Source organism: Dipodomys ordii, unplaced genomic scaffold (genome assembly GCF_000151885.1).
Source record: "Dipodomys ordii isolate 6190 unplaced genomic scaffold, Dord_2.0 Scaffold61, whole genome shotgun sequence".
In the NCBI taxonomy this organism is placed as follows: Eukaryota; Metazoa; Chordata; class Mammalia; order Rodentia; family Heteromyidae; genus Dipodomys; species Dipodomys ordii.
In genome coordinates, this window is record NW_012267277.1 from 8,166,325 (window position 1) to 8,183,054 (window position 16,730).

Genomic DNA, 16,730 nt, shown 5'->3' on the forward strand with positions numbered 1-16,730 from the left:
GTCTCATCCCAAACCTGACATGCAGAAGGCCCTTCATTCTAGGCAGTGAATGAGTGGAAAGCAGGTCCTGTGCTTGGTGGTGTAGAGACTGAAGAAACAGAAAAGTGGATGGAGCAGTGGTTTCCACAGCCTGTTCCCATCATTCAGGATCCAGCAGTTTCTATATGTTCAATGAATGAGTGGAAAGCAGGTCATTGCCCTGTGCTTGGTAGTGCAGAGACTGTGGGGAAACAGAAGCTCATGGATGCAGGTGTGCCCACAGCCCATTCCTAAACTCTCAGGATGCAGCCGTCTCTGTATGTCCAGCTCCAGTGGCTGAGCAGTGGGGGATGCAGAGGGAGGGAAGTCATGAAGGAGGCAGTGGGACAGGTCAGAAGGAGACTAGGGTTTAGAGAATGGGTGAGGCTCCTTCTGCCAGGTCCTTGCTGTTGGCCCAAGACAGTCACCCCTCTGCCCAGAGCCTCTTTCAGTTCTTCTGGGCCGTGGGGCTGGCCTTGCCTATTGGTACTCAGAGCACCATCATCATGTACCACAGAAACCCACGTGCCCATTGACATAAGATGACTAAATAAAAATGAACACCTAGTGTCCCATACCAGGATTCCTTGTAGCCAGCTGGTTCTGACTTTCAGAGTTGTTTGTTCTCCCAATTAGCTCATGACTTGCTCAAACACTGCCATCATCATCATCATCATCACCACCACTATCACCATGACCAGCATAATCGCTACCATCATCAATATCATCATCATTATAACCTCCATCACCTACTTCATCATCATCCCCTCACCCTTACCACCACCACCACCACCATCACTTCCATCACCATTACCTCGTAATCATCAAGACCATCTTACATCAACCACCATCATCAACACAACTATCACCATCATCTCCATCACCATCATCGTCACCACCATCCACTCTATCACCATAACTACTATTACCACCGCCAGACAAAATAGTACCACCATCACTTAATCATCACTATGATCGCCATCATCACCACCACATAGAACACCATTTCCATCATTCCCATCACCTCTGTCATCATCAGGACTAACATGACATCAACCACCATCACAATCACCTGCAGCACCACCTCCATCACCACCCTCACCACGACTGCCATCACTATCTTCACCTTCATCATCACCATCACCATTGCCACAAGAGAAAGTTCCTTTGTTTTTATATGATACAGGAGACAAGCGAGCTGCCTTTTGGTGTGGGGTTGGGGGCAAATTTAAATGTCTGTAGTATGTAGAGTGGGAATATCCCATTTATATGATGCAAAGAATGTGGTAAAACTCCCTTTTGCTGTAAAGTAGTGGCTGAAAAATTGCATTTACAAGGACATTTGTGTTTAATATGGCCCCCTCTCCATATAGAGTTGCCCATGGGCCTGGTTGAGATCTGGGCTTAGGCTTGGACATTGAGGAAATGCTATCAGGATCAAATCTGGAACATTCTCTAAGCTCTTGGAGGTACTTTCTGATACGATTAAGACTGAAAAGAGCAATAAAAATGTCATGTTCTTTGGAAATACCAGCTGTACTCTTTTGGCCCTCATCCTAAAGAAGTTATGGGTTGCTCACAAAACACATTTTTAAGTGATATTAAAAGTACTTTCAGATACAATTTTTATCCAGTTTGACTTCTTAAAACTTATCTTGAAGACATTGAATAAACTGTGGTCTCAAACCATGTGCCCTGCAATCATTTGTTTTTACCTGATCATAACTCCTGTGGTCCTTAGCATTGACTATACTATCTGGCTCAGGAGACACTGTTTTGTGAGTCTCATTATAATTTTCATGCTGATAGTCACCTTGAAATTTTATTTTCCTCAATGAATAATACTATAAGGAGGAAAGCTGTAAGAGTGACATCCTTAGAAATCCTTAGGAGTGACAAAACACCCACAAGTTTAGTTGTACTTCCCAGTGTAGCACCAGCACTTATCAGGTTCAGAGGCCCAGGGCAGTGGGAAAGGAGTGGAAACAGACTTTTCTCTTTTTTTCTTTTTTTTTTCTTTTTTTTTTTTTTTGTCGGTCATAGCACTTGAACTCAAGGCCTGGGTGCTGTCCCTGCACTCTTCAGCTCAAGGCCATTGCTCTACCGCTTAAGCCACAGCGCCACTTCCGGTTTTCTAGTGGTTTATTGGAGATAAGACTCTAATGGACTTTCCTGCCTGGGCCGGCTTTGAACCATGATCCTCAGATTTCAGCCTCCTGAGTAGCTAGGATTACAGGTAGAGCCACCTGTGCCAGCTAGACCATTCCTTTATTGTGTAGCTTTTATATGTTGAATTGCTCAGTTTCAGCCCTCTCTCATATGTTTAGATACACTTTCTGCCATATTTCACACTCCCTGTGTGCAGAGCTTGGGAGCTGTGGAAAATGCCAGATTGCCACTGTCAGCTAGAGTTGCCAAGTCAAAGAGGCCCAACCAGTCCCAAAGTGCCTTTCTGGTTGGCTTTCCATCTGTGGGGCCACATGACAAAGGTCATGACTTCCCTGCTTGCACTTAGAGTAGCCCTTTCTTCCACTGTCCTCCTGCAGTCCCTTGTGGTGGATGGGCTCCAGTTAAATGCTGGAAGCTGCAACCAGCCCCACACCCAAGAAACAGAAGACCATCATTGTAGAGAACTGTGCCTCCTAAGCACACAGATGAGTGGAGGATTTGGAGTACTTCCAATGTTCTTATATTTTTGAATGTGACATTCTAAAGTTGATTTTCAATATGCTCTGTTATAACCCCCCAACACACACACACAGACACACACACACACACACAGACACACACACACACACACACACACACACACACACACTTCTATCCATACCCATATTTGCTGTAAGATTGTGTGAGACACATATTAAAATGTTGGTGATAATATGTGTTGGGATGTAGTTACCAGAAACGGCACTCAGGAGCCCAAATTCAGGAGTGAAATTGCCACTTCCAGTCCATTATTTCCTAGGGAAACAATGCCCTCCACCCTGCACCTGCATCTGTCCTCCTGGGAAGCTATATGGATCACTGTGAACTCTGCACTTTGATTCATTGTAACATTGTTGCTACAATGAGCATCATTTCTGCTTTGCTAGCAACCACACTATTATCCTTAGCTGCAGTCAACAAACCTGCTCTGCACTGTGTTCAAGGTCATACCACAAAGGATCAATTGTGATAGGCTTCCCTTGGAAGAGTTGTCACTTTCACTGCCAATTTTTGTGATGTTTTATAATCTTTCACAAAGTCTACAAATCAAGCAGGAATTACATAATCTGCTCAATGCTTTCCCAAGGAGTCACTATCCAGTACAAATCATGTCCCCACCCACCCCTCTAAAAAGCTAGGTCTCCTGCTCTGTTCCCATTCCTTGTGTCCTGGGTGCTCACATGAGGCCTCTCCCTAGTGTTATTCGATATTTCTCCTTCCCTGCAGGCTAGGCACTTCCTTCTGAATCATGGAGACCAACTCTCTGTAGGAAGCTATTCAGGCACAGGTATGATTCCTGCTGGTTTAGGGTAGGTCCTGGGCCTTCATGAAAGGGGCAAGTGGAGGTGATGGTGGAACTGGAGATCCCAATCTCACATTGGAGCCTTTATCATCCCTTGACTATTGAGCATTTCCCACATGTGACAATGAATTGTCAGAAGACTGGTTGGGAGGAGTTTTGCCTCTGCTGAAATCCCATCATTTTTACACTGCCTGAGAAGAGGTAGACATTGCCTAAAATAGTGACACTCGCCAATATTAGCTGGGGACAGGAGTTCCCACAGTGAATGGGATAACTATCTTCATAAAATGGACAGAGACACCATGTGCTGCATGAATTCTATAGGGAAGCCTGGCAGAGCAGTGTTCTAAACTGGATGGAACTCACTGCCCAATCATGACTCAAATGCAGCCTGAAATAAATAGAATGAGTTTCACTAGGGGTCCCTGGCAGAAGAGTAGATAGCAATAGGGACTGTATTTACCCAGCCTCTCCCAAATTCTTGTCACCTGGAGTCTCCTTAAACCCAGACACTTTCCTTTCCCCTAACTGGAAAGCTCTTAATTCTTATGGCTCTAGAGGTGCTGCAGAAACCTGACTGAGCGTGCCACCTACTGCCAGGAGAGATCACTGCAGGCTGAAATAGAAGACATCCTGGGAAAGAGGTTTATCATGCTTAGCCCTTGTTCTTCTCTGGGGTCTTGAGGACCTGGCAGATACCATCTCACCATTGGCAAGGGACTTGTGCTGCAGTGTGACACCAACAGTAACTCTGTAGCAGTAGGATAGTTGGAAAGCTACTCACATTCCAGGCTTGGTTTCAAGTCAAGAACCTTGACTCCTTCGAAACATCTGCAGGTGTGTGAACAGGGGGTTCCAAGAACATTCCCTGTGCTTGGCCCAATCCCCTTGACAGGGGCCTGGGATGGGAAAGGGCTTGGGAACTTTGGTTGAGTGGTAGAGCAGATCCTAGGGTGAGGCACCACATTGTGTGTAGGTCTTGGGGTGTGTACAGATCCACATTCACCACATTCCTGTAAAATGAGTACCCAGAGGGACTTCCTAGTCTCTCTACCAGTCCCAGCTGAGCCAAGCACTCTCCTTCTCAGTCAAATACAACTAAAAATAAAAATGGTAGCAAAATCTGCAATAAATATCAAGTCACAAAAACAAAACAGGTCAGAAAATCAGCTTGCCTTAAAAAGGCCACTGAAAACTGGGTGCCAACGGCTCATGCCTCTAACCCTAGATACTCAAGGGGCTGAGATCTGAGGACCTCAGTTCCAATCCAGGCAGGAAAGTCTGCCTTATCTCAAAAAACTGGAAGTAAAACTGTGGTTCAAACGGTAGGATTCTAGTCTTGAGCCAAAAAAGCTCAGGAACAGTGCTCAGGTACTGAGTTCAAGCCCCAGAATGACACACAAAGGCAACTGAGAAACAAAGGATAGACCAGTGTTAGTTTATTTGGATACTTATTCACATGTGGGATGCCAATCCTCACACATGCCACCTGTACCCCTCACATGCCCACCCAGCCCCCATGAGGGACACCACCATAAGAATAGGCCCATTACCACCACCACCCCTCCACCCCGCAACACAGGTGGCAGCCCTAGAGCAAGCAGGCCATGCTCTGGCTGCCTTCATACACTGTTTCCTGCAGCAATAAGTTGCCAAACCAGCCACCTCCCCTTATATCACCTCACTGTGCTTGGCAGGCCCTCTTCCCTCAGGCCCTGTTTCTTGCTCTATAAAGTAAGGTTGCTAGTATATATGTTATAGGGCAGAAAGGAGGGTGGAAGAACAAGGGATGGAGGTGTAATCTGTCGCTCTCTGATCCCAGTCAGCGACATAGCTAGAGGTGGAACAGAGTGAGGATAGCAAAGAGAAAGTGAGGCATGGCCCTATGGTCATTTGACATATTCTTGTCCTAGTTGGGGCTGCTTCTCTCAATCAGTAAGTCCAAAGATGTTTCTAAAATGTGAGAACTCCATGAGGGTCCTCAACACCGGTCACCCTCACTTGTTCCTGCTAACACTGGCTCTTCTTAGTCCAAGGACCTCCCCCAGGTTGGAGCCAAATGTATGTGAAAGGTGATTTTGTCACTTGTCTTCTAGCTGGGCTGTCAGGAGCCCCTCTTGCTGTGAAATCTACCCCCTCCAAGCTCCTAATGGGGAGTATTCCTGTACTTCTCCCGGAGGGGCACTCAAGATGAGACCAAGTTCTCTCAGTCCATATATCCCCTCCTGCAGCCCTGCCCTGATCAATACCACCCGGCAGGTTGAGGTCTTTCCATTCACTCTATGGCTGACCTGAGAGCTGGATGCGGCAGCAGATGGCGGTGACTATTATAAACTCCTTACTGGCCCTTACTCTTTTGTCAGTGTTCTGGTGCTTCACCACACAGGTGTTGTCCACAGGGAAAGCTCCCAGGGTGACTGAGGTCTCAGGATGGGCACTGCAGCTGGTCAGGGTCCAGCCTGCATCACAGCTCACAGTGACCTGCCAGAGTCCAGACAGCACAAGTAAGGCCAGGTCCCGCATGCATGGTCAGGTCTCTAAGCCACCTGCTACACTGTCCCTCCCAGCAACCCTCAGTGGGGACCAAACTGTGAGCACCTGGCTTGCTTCTGCCCCTCACACCCCAAAGGGGCTGAGTCCAACACTGCCTACCACTCCCTCAGGGTGCTTCAGCCCCAGCCTACCAGGACACTGCAGCCCAGACAGACATCTCAACAAACCAAAGCCCCTCCCACTTCCCACTTCCCCACAGGCCACACCTCCCACAGCCTTCCCCACCCAGTGATGGCAACTCCATCCCCCCAGCAGCTCCACAAGACCTTGCAACAGCCCTCCACTCCTTGTTGCAGCTCATCCCAGACCAGAGCCACCAGCCTCACGTCCCAAACTCCTCCTGCCATGGCCTCTAGAGGCTAGCTCTCAGACTCCAAGAGGCCAAGTGTGACCTGCCCTCCCTTCAGAGATCTGCCTTCTTCCTCCAACCTTCCATGGTTGCTCAGGCATTCCAGCCCTGAACATCTCCCAGTAGGTTTGTGAAATGCAGAAGTGATGCTTTGGTTTTTTTGTGTTTCTTTTGTTTTTTGGTTTTTTGTTGTTTTTGTTGTTGTTGTGTGCCCACACAAATCCTGGCATTTAAACTCCAGAGCTGAACCCAGTTCCAGTTCTGGCTTTTTTGGGGGCAGTTAATTAAGGGCATGAGTTTCATAATCTCTCTTGCCAAGGTTGGCTTTGAACCCCAGTCCTCAGATCTCAGTCTCCAGTATCGTTATGAATACAGGTGCTTTAAAAATAAAGCAGTACTAGGGTTTGAACTCATAAGTGCCAAGCAGTATCTCTACCACTTTAGTCACCACTTTGGCTGTTTTTGCTTTAGATAATTTTCAGATAGAATCTCTTTTTTTATTTTTATTGATTTTTTGCCCAGGTGGGCCTCAAACTGAACTCTTATTTGTTCCTTCTCAGGAGCAGGTGAAACAGGCACAGCATTATATTACTGTGTCCAGTCTCAGCAATTCATTTCTTTACACCATATTTATTTGTGCTATCTTTAAAGGGGGACAGGGCATTGGATAGCAAACCTTACTAATCTGGCCAGAAACAAAAGCAAGCCTTCACACTCACACTGACACTCATACAAACACATGCGCAAGCACATGCCCACACACACACACACACACACACACACACACACACACACACATACACACACTGCACATGACAGCACAGGTGCTCAGGTCCTCCCCTGGGCAATGCAGGCCCCAGCCATCTCCACCCCCCATCTCCCACAAGCCCAACCCTTCACCTTCTCCAAGGGACTGGAACGCCTGTACTTCTTCGTTGCACACTGCAGGCCCGGAGCATGGCAGCAGGTAGCATGGACACTGGCCTTCTTGTGCCCCATGCACTTTCTATGCTGATAAACTTGCTGCCTTGAAGAATGCTGGTAGACACCAGGGTCATCTATCCCCCAATGGGAGCTGCATCCTAGGACAGAGGAGGGACAGCTCACACACTGAATGTGGAAGACTATCGTGGTTCCCTTACCACATCCCTTTCTCTGTAAGGGTTAAAGCCAAGGAAACCTAGGAGCAGCTCTGAGTGGAAGAGTCATTGGGCTGAGCAGGAGGACTTCCAGCATAGCTCTGCTGGTGATCTGACTTGTAGAACTTTGGGAGAGAAGCTCAACCGCTCTGATCCATAGTTTCCATGATCTCCTCTCCACCAAAGAAGTGGAGCCATGGGGCATGGTCCCCAGGCCTGCAATGATCAACCACTGCTTACCCAAACCCCTCCTTCCTCAAGACCTTTCCTCATGCATCATCACCAAGAGCATTCCGGCATAAGCCTGAGTCTGTGGGCTAGAGAATCAGGTGCACCTGGCTGTAAAATTGTGGGCATTTTGCTGAACTTCATCAAGTCTCAGTTTCCCTATTTGTAAAACAGCTAGAGCAATAGCAGGAACTCACAGGGATACTGCTTAGCTAAAGCAGAAACATGCATGGGAAGTCCCAGTACTGCCCATGCAGGATCTAGGATCTGGTAACCAAGACCAGAGCCCTTCCCCCAGCTCTGTGGCTTTAGGAAAGACATTCGGCAACTTTACCTGCATGCAGGACTTGACATGAGCCACACAGTGAGTGCCTGTGGCTCTGCCAGCTTTGCCACAGGCCAGGTTTCCTGCCAGGCCAGCAGCCACATAGAGCTCTTGTCCCAGACAAGACTCTAGCCACTGGGTTCATCTGATTGATGCTAATCCAGCCAACTTCTAACCCTACCTAACCCTTACTATTCCAGAACTTCAGACTCCCCAGTACTTACCTGGCAAAGGTCAGCTCCTAATCTAGTGATTCAAGATAATTCTCACTGTCCACTAAACCTCCCCGCTGGCACCAAGTTCCTTCTAAGAATGGCTCCAGACCAAGAAAAACAGTCCCTAGCTCCTATGTGCAGCCCTCACCCATGACTTCCAGATATTTTCCTGAGCAGGTTTGTTACAGAAAGTCCCTAGCCCAGGGCTGGTAAGGTGGCTTAGTGGTAGATCGCTTGCCTTGCATGCCTGAGGTCCGGGGTTCCATTCCTCAGCACCAGAGAAGCAAAAAAAAAGTCGAAAGCTGTCCTGTGGCTCAACTGGTAGAGTGCTAGCCTTGAGCTGAAGAGCTGAGGGACAGCACCCAGGCCCCGAGTTCAGGCCCCACACCTGGACACCCTCCGCCAAAAAAGAAAGTCCCTAGCCCAGAGAAAGGACTTCAGAGTGATGGTTGGTGACAGTGGCCACTAGAATGCAACTGTCCAGGATTAGAGCTGAGCATTCACAATGAGGAAACTAAGGCACAGGGCTGAGAAGAAACTTGCTAGCTACTGATTAGATCAACCTGAGATGTGCCCCACTCTGACAGGCCTGAACTAGGGAAGCCTACCCACACAGAGGGAAAACAGCTCCCAGTGCCCAAGCCAGAGGTCACATGTAACCCTTCTTATCACCACTACAGAGGCAGGAGAGGAAGAGAGAGGTGAAGCCACTTGTCCAAGGCCACATAGCATGCAAGTTGCACATCCTGTTTGGCTGTGGGTCCTGAGACTCCCATATCATCTGCTCACACTCATGGGGACCAAGTGTATGGGACACGTCTCCTGAGCATCAGGAGGTAGGTCATTTTCCTCACTCTGGTGGGACCAGCCCCTACCTGTCAGGACTTGGTCAGGATCCAGGCAGTGGGTGTAGGTCTTCATCCCCACCAAGGATGGAGCAGCTGTCTGGATGCTGCAGTTGGCTCGGGAGAGCAGGCAGCATCTGGCCACCGCAGAAACCTGGCTATCTCCAAATGCCAGGCAAACGTGTCTGTTTCTGAGGATCTGAGAGTCCAAGAGAGAAATGGGAACTTGTTGTGAACAGGTTTAGGGACTGGGGAACCTGGTCTGAGAGGGACCCATCTGCAAGTTCTGGCTCCTGAGTCCTCAGCACTGCTTGGTTCCAGGCAGGGTGTCCTGCCATGTGCAGCTCCGATGAATCTTCCCAACACTGACAATGCCTTGTAATAAGGGTACCTGATACAGCAGCACAGGGCCTACGGGCCCCCTGACCCATCGGGCCTCTCCTAAGAAAGCTCCCTAACATTGATTTCTGCACAGAAATGCTCACCTACCATATCCTGTAAGCCCTCTTCCCCTCACAGGCCCACCCAGCGTATGGGAACCTCATGAGCTGCTTCTGTACCTTTGAAATTCTCAACTCACAGAGCCTCTGTCATCCCAACCTGAGGGTCATGACTGTGGATTCTCTTGGTTGGCAGGGAGAAGGAAGGGGTGTGTCAGTCCTGGGACTTGAATTCAGGGCCTAGCTGTTGTCCCTCAGCTTTATCATTCAAGCCTGGCACTCTACCAGCAGAGTTGCAACGCCCCTTCACGTTTAGTTGGAGATAAGAACTACATGAAATTTACTGGACTGGCTCTTGAACCAAGATCCTCAGATCTAAGCCTCCTGAGTCATTAGAACAACAGGCATGAGACAAAAACACCCAGCATAGAGATGGCTTTAGGCAAGGCAGAGAGCCGAAGTCACCGCTGTCTTTTCCCTCCTGTGCCCATGAGGGTGCTGTCTGTCCAGAGTCCCCCAGGAGCACCTGGCCCTGCCCAGACCTCTGAAGTCGAGACAGGAGTTAGAATCCAGAGGACAGAGGACTGGGCACACAGAGTGTGCAGCTCACCCTCACACGCTCGCCCAGCCGCTTCCCACTCTGGGAGAAACTGGAGCAGCCCAGCAGCTCCTCCTCCGGGTCACACTCAGCCACTGCAGGGTCTGCCAGTGTGATGTTCCAGGGTGCTGACCACACAGTCCTGCAGAACAGCTGTTCACCTGCAACAAGGCCATGAGTAATGAGGCTCTGGGGGCACAGTACACTCAGAGAATCCAGAGAAAGTTTCAGTCTTACATCAGGGAGAGGAGTTTCCATATCACATGAAACTTTTAGTTAAAACTTCAGTGTTGAAATAATTACCCTGAGTCTGGAGTCCTATCTGGGGAGGACAGTCCTTCTGTAGACCAGGTAGGGGACTGTCACCTCCACACGGGCCTCTCACACCCAGGTTGGCCTCTGCCCACCCACCTGCCCTGCTCACCTGTTTCCTGGGTGCGGGGGGGCAGTGCAGCCAACAGGTTGGGAGTCTTGAATCGCTCCTCCTCCGGGAACCCGGTGTCATTGATAGCATTTCTGATAGAGTAGTGGATCAGCCTCTGCCTCAGCTCAGCCACAGTGAGGTTTGGCTGGGCAGTGAGTATCAAGGCTGCAATGCCTGATGGAGGAGGAAGAGGTCAGACAAGGTGATAGCCTGGCCCTGCATCTTAGCTGGGAACTCCTTTTAAGACACAAATGCACACATATACACACATCATGTGCTCTTCCCAAACGAAGCCACCTGCAATCCCTTGCTTAGCGAAAGATAGAAAGTAACACATCTTGTTCTCCTATCTCTAGGCCTTGGTATTGGCCATTGTGTTCACCAGGTAAACACCAATTTATACCCCAGTGATGCAAAATGGCACCATCTCCATCAGGTCTGCACATTGGGTCCTCTTGCTCATAGCCAAGCTTATGGACGATCTGGCCAAAGGGGCCGCTGGAATCCTGGTGGTCCAGGCAGTGGCATGGTGACTCACCAGCCACATGGGCAGCTGCCTGCGAAGTTCCACTCTGTGTTACATAGCAAACATTACAGTCTTTGGAGGCACTGACAATGTTCTTCCCAGGAGCAAAAATGTCCACACAGGATCCATAGTTGGTCCCGAGAGTACCCTGGATGAGTGGCTGGATCTGAGAATCGACAGCTCCAACAGTGATGACCTGGAACGTGGCAAAGAGTTGAGGGAAAGGCTGCATGAGGCAAACTAATCAACGCCTATACTTCCTGTTTGACTCCCATGTAAGTGTCTTCTCCAGAGGAAAATCTGGCTCCTGGGCACAGCTGATACCCTAGCCTGCCCCAGGGCTTCTACAGGATTCAGTCACTACTCTTGATGCCCCGTAGAGATTGTACAATAATGGGATAAAAACACTAAATTGACAATGTTGTTATCAAGAAGCCAGAGTGCTGTGAGACAAACCACAGTGAGCCAGGCTGGATGCAGGTGGTTGTAAGTTCAGCATCTCTGGAAAAACACCCAGAGCAATAGTCTGAAGGTTTGTGCAGGGCAAGGAGGGAGAGGGAAAGGGGAGGGCAGCACTGCCCATTTGCCTCTGTACCTTCCCTTCCTTCCAAGGCACAGAAGACCTGGAGATGGGATACAGCCTGGCCCACACAAGCCCCACACAAAGCAGTGGCTCTGCAAATGTCAATCAGGAGGAGAGGGCTGGCACAGATGGAGGATGTGATGGAGGAGGGAATATGGCAGGGCCTTTGAAGGTGAGGCAGGGCTAGCCAAACCCCTTGTCACACTGGGGTTTGGGGATGCTGGCCCTCTGACAACCTGCAAGGCAGGACGTGTGAGCAGGAAGCCCTGCTGGCACCTACCTCAGGAGACGACGCTGGAGAGTAGGCACAGGCATCTCTCTGAAAGTTGCCCGCAGCGGCCACCAGCACTGCTCCAGCCCTTGCCAGGCGCTTGCAGGCATCGTTGATGCTCTGACTGTACCCACTCACCAGGGGCAGCAGCACTACCATGCGCTTGGAGGGATTGGAGACCAGTTTTTTCCAAATAAACTCCAAACCTGACAGAAGAGAGATGACTGAGAACAAGATGACTGCCTGGAGAGGGGCACGTTGCCCTCCCCAGCTCCTTCCCTCCAAATCAACAGTGATGTTCATTATTGAACCCAACATAGGTCAATGCATCTGGCCAAAGGAGCTGCTGGGGTCTGCCACTCACCCATGAGGATGCCGCTGACCGTGCCCTTCCCTTGGCAGTTGAGCACACGCAGGCTGTGTATGTTGATGTCCTTGGCCACGCCAACACTCTGGCCATTGACCAGAGCTGCCAGGTGGGTGCCATGGCCTTCACAATTGCGTTCCTGCTCCACCAACACAAGGACCAGATGAGAAAGCCACCAACACCACGATTTCCCAACAGAGCCTGGATGGACTGCAATGCCCGCCCTACAGCTGAGGACTGGGAATGGATGGTGATGGCTGGAGAGGGTGGCCATGGGGCTCCAGGTCTGGTGGTCCTCATCTTCCTCTGGGATGGGCAGGGGAAGGATGGCTCACCTGTGTCCTGGGCGCACTGGTGCTCTGCCACTCCTCCTCAGGCACTCTCTCAAAGTTAGAGATGTTGATCCTGCCCTTAATTTCCATGTGATTAGGCTGGATGCTAGTGCCCAAGAGATACACCTCCACGGGGTTGTCCTTGTCTTCCCACAATGATATTTGTGCAAGAAGAGAAAAGGGAGAACCAAGAGCATCATGTTATATGACACTCAATGATGGCATGCTCTGCTTCTCAATTGTGCAGTCTTTCATCTAAAAATCCTCCCAAGCCACTCCTAGTGGGTCTCAATTACTGACAAGGCCAGTGAGACTTAGAGACAGGGAGCTGTCCGAAGCCATGTCGATGGCCAATCAAAGAGAGTCAGGAAACTCCCCAATAGTATGCTGCCTGTTACTGGCCTAGCTCTACCTTGAGCTCTGTCATTGGCTGGGAGCAGCCCAGGAGGCAGGACCTCAGAAACCTGCTCCTACTGGTTCTCTTGAGGCAGAATTACAGCAGCACACTTTCTATTGCTGCCCAAGCAGAACTGCAGTTCTGGAGATCAGAAATTCAAGATCGAGAGATCATGCTGCACTCCCCCTGAAGATAAGAAGCTTCACTTGCCTTGTGCACCTCCATCTGGTGGCTGCTAGCATTTCTTGGCTTGTGGCTTCCTCCCCCCAAGTTCTGCCCATCTCCTCCTATTGCCTTTCTTTTACAAGGTTTGGGTTTGAGGATAACAAACGGCTGTGCCTTGTGGCCTCTATGCGTAAAGGGACAGGGCAGGGCCAGCCCAGCCTTCTTTATCCCCATCCATACAGGACCTGCTTTACGCTGTCCCAGTCCAACAACTCCTAAAGGGTCTCCTCCAGCAAGCCCTTGAGAAGATTCTAGAAGGGGCTCCTTAGCCCTGTCTCCATTCATCCAGGAAGGGACAAGGACATCATGGGCATCACCAGGGAGCAGGAAATGGACTGTGTCTACTCCAAACCTTCAGGAGAGCTAGTCACTAGTACCATAGAAAAGACACACCATGTCCTTTAAGACCTATCAATCTGGAGGCTAGAGGTGTGACTTAAGTAGTAACCTAGCAAATGTGAGGTCCTGGATTCAAATGACAGCACCACCACCAGACCTTATCTGAAATAGAGGTCTTTCTAGGTGAGCTCATGCAGGATGAACAAGTAGCACTAAATCCAGTGCAGAGTGGCCTCACACAAGAATGAAGAGGAAGGCTGGGCACCCTGTCCCACTTCTGTCATCCCTGCTATTTGTGTGTCAGAGAATGGGTAGATCAAAGCCAGCCCAGGCAAAAAGTTCACAAGACCACACCTCAACCAATGATAGGTGCAGTAGCACAAGCCTGTCATCCCAGCTACTAAGTAACCATAACAAGGAGGATTGTGGTCCAGGTTCTGGCATAAATATGAGAAGTTATCTAAACAGTAACTATTGTATACATGTCTTGAGTGGTAGAGAACCTGCCTAGCAAGCATGAGGCCCTGAGTGCAAAGCCCAAGACTCTATAAGAGAAACAGAACATATCTTGCTACTCAGAAAGCAGAGATGTAGAGCATTAATGGTTCAAAGCCAACCTAGGCAGCCAAATCCTCTACATTCCATCTCCAATTTACTAGTAAAATGCCATGCTAGAGGTGTGGCACAAATGGCAGTGTGCCAGGGTGCACAAGTAAGCTGAGCACATGGGTATCCCTGAGTTCAAGCCCAATACCACTCATCAAATAAATATAATAAGTCAATGAAGAGAAAGAGAAACAGAAATAAAGAATGGTAAGCAAGAAACCACACAAAGGTGGGAAGCTGGGGCAGAGCAAAATGACAGCCCGCCACCATCACACCTTCCAGTCCTGAAGACACTTCCTCTGCTTCCCCTTAGTCTCTAAACAGTGGGGAGGACAAGGCTGAACACGGCCTGTTCACAGCTAAGGCAAAGGCCTAGAAAGGGAGGTGGCTCCTCACACCCTGAGATCCGTGCATAAGGAGAAGGCGTTGGGCTCACCCCCAGACCTGAGGCCCAGCACCAAACCAAACCCAGATCTGCACAGGCTCGTCCAACACTACAGGGTCCAGCCAGAACCTCTGATCCTCTCCCAAGCAGGTGCCCTTACTGCCTTCCCCAGCTCAGGGTCACTGAGACACCCCTGTCCCCCACACACTGCCATTTTCCTGGCCCCCTCCTGAGAGGCCTGGGGACAGAGACCTAGTTGAGGGAAGCTCTGGAGATCTGGTGTTGTTTTGAGGACTGAGAGTTATATAGAACAGAGACTGTAAGTCACAGTCAAGTTCAGTTTCCTCTTAAGGCAAGTACGGCCTGCTGGAGAGAAGAGGAGGAAAAGAAGATGGTTATTCAGGCACTTGTGGCTCAAGCTTGGAATACTAGCTACTCAGGAAGCTGGGATCTGAGGGTGGCTGTTCAAAACCCAGCCTGGGCAGAAAACTGTGAGGTTCTTAACTCTAATTAATCATCCAAAAGCTGGAAGTACAGCTTTGACTCAAATGGTAGAGCACTATCTTTGAGCAGAAAAAACTAAGGGAGAGTACCCAGGCCCTGAATTCAAGTCCCCTAATTTGAAAGAAAAAAAATAGAATTATGGACCTCAGCCAATTGTCCCATTATTGTGCACAGAACACCAGGAGGGGCACAGTCCAAGTGGGGTTAGAGGGAACAGAGAGAAGAGGGTCAGGTGAGGTCCCAGGACAGAGAAGAGAGGTGGGCCATGGCAGCTGTGGTCTTACTGCTGTGGTTGAAGCTATGAAACTGGTTCCACTCAGGAGAAATCCACTGTATGTTCCACATGGTGCTCCGAATCGGATTCCAGTGAGGGGAAATCAGATGTGGGCTCCACAGGAGGCTTTGTGCAAAGGCAAAGGAATCCTCCTCGATGAACTTCGCTGGCTTCAGCCTCTGAACCTGCAGACACCAAGGACACAGGATTTCAATTTCATGAGTCACTTAGGCAGCAGCACCCAGCACTTGGCGCATCTGATCCCTCCAGTTCCCATGGTAACCAAAAGGCCCCCTCCATGGACCAGAAGACAAGGGTCACATTCCTCTAATAGGCATAAGAGTCGAGGGAGCTGGGACCAGTGCCCCCACAACTAGTAGCTGAGCCCACATGAGTGGCAGGAGGGATTCAGCTTCCACGTCTCATCTGGGAGCCAGGCAGTGCCAGTTCTAGGCAGGCTGGACAGTGGGGGAAGTCCTTGGGGTCTGGAATCCATGTCCACATCAGATATCAGCACTGGCCATCCTGTGAGTCCACTCTTTTCCTAATCTTTCCTGTCTTCAGTGCATAGTGCTATGAACCCTGCTGGTGGCATCTGGGTGCTGAGCCAATGGGACAGGAGAAGGGAACAGCAGGAATTGAGGGCAGAGTGTGTGTGCTCAGACCCATCCCTTCCCTGGAGCATGCCTCACACATGCATCATCCTGAGCCAACCTGACCTTCTCTCACCTCAGCTGTGCACCCAGGCTGCAATGCACCAACCCAAGGACACTGGCCAGCTGCACGAGAAGCTGGGAACCCAGCTCCCCCGTGTACACGGAGATCCCTCCTCCCTCAAATGAGGGTGAATAGACAAAGTACCATAGGGGAATTGGCCAGACTAACAAGCAAACTGCCTGAGGAGGCTGGCATCACTAGCATCATTGAGCTACAGACCCTCAGTACTCAGTAAGTGTCTGCTGTCCCCTGAGTGTGTCAACCAAGGGATGCGCACAGGCCTAGGCACGTGCATGCCTGAGCTGGGGCTCACCAGGTCCAGTGGGCCCAAGTTGTCGGACTTCATCAGGATGCCAGGAAAGAGGCCTTTGAAGACGTGTAGCACTTCGAACATGAGGCCCTGGCTGGCAGCCTGGCTCTGTAGCCGTTGGACAATACTCTCCATCTGCTCCCTCTCGGATTCCTTGAACACTACCAGGTAGATATTGGGCACCTTCCAGGCACTCTGGCCCCAAGGGAGGAAAAGGAGCATGAGGACATCAAAAGAAAGACCCCTCCC

General features: G+C 50.0%; 1 protein-coding gene across 1 annotated transcript; it reads right to left on the reverse strand.

Annotated features, from left to right (window-relative positions):
• Positions 1 to 5,809: 5,809 nt before the first annotated feature.
• On the reverse strand, positions 5,810 to 13,066 carry LOC105989942 (proprotein convertase subtilisin/kexin type 9-like). Its single transcript, XM_013022213.1, has 10 exons — positions 13,021 to 13,066; positions 12,728 to 12,870; positions 12,390 to 12,531; positions 12,035 to 12,231; positions 11,184 to 11,367; positions 10,646 to 10,819; positions 10,234 to 10,382; positions 9,214 to 9,382; positions 7,332 to 7,513; positions 5,810 to 6,010 (listed from the first exon to the last, which is right to left on the reverse strand). The coding sequence occupies exons 1-10, from the start codon at positions 13,064 to 13,066 to the stop codon at positions 5,810 to 5,812; spliced, it is 1,587 nt and encodes a 528-aa protein (XP_012877667.1).
• Between the last annotated feature and the right edge of the window lie 3,664 nt (positions 13,067 to 16,730).

What these genes read in the sequence shown, in the direction of transcription:
- LOC105989942 (XM_013022213.1), bottom strand. Translation starts at nt 13,066, where the DNA reads ATGGCTTCGGACAGCTCCCTGTCTCTAAGTCTCACTGGCCTTGTCA. An exon ending in AAGTCTCACTGGCCTTGTCA is followed by an intron (nt 12,871 to 13,020) that starts GTAATTGAGACC and finishes CATTGTGGGAAG; the next exon opens with ACAAGGACAACCCCGTGGAG. An exon ending in CTCCAGCGTCGTCTCCTGAG is followed by an intron (nt 11,368 to 12,034) that starts GTAGGTGCCAGC and finishes GCCACGTTCCAG; the next exon opens with GTCATCACTGTTGGAGCTGT.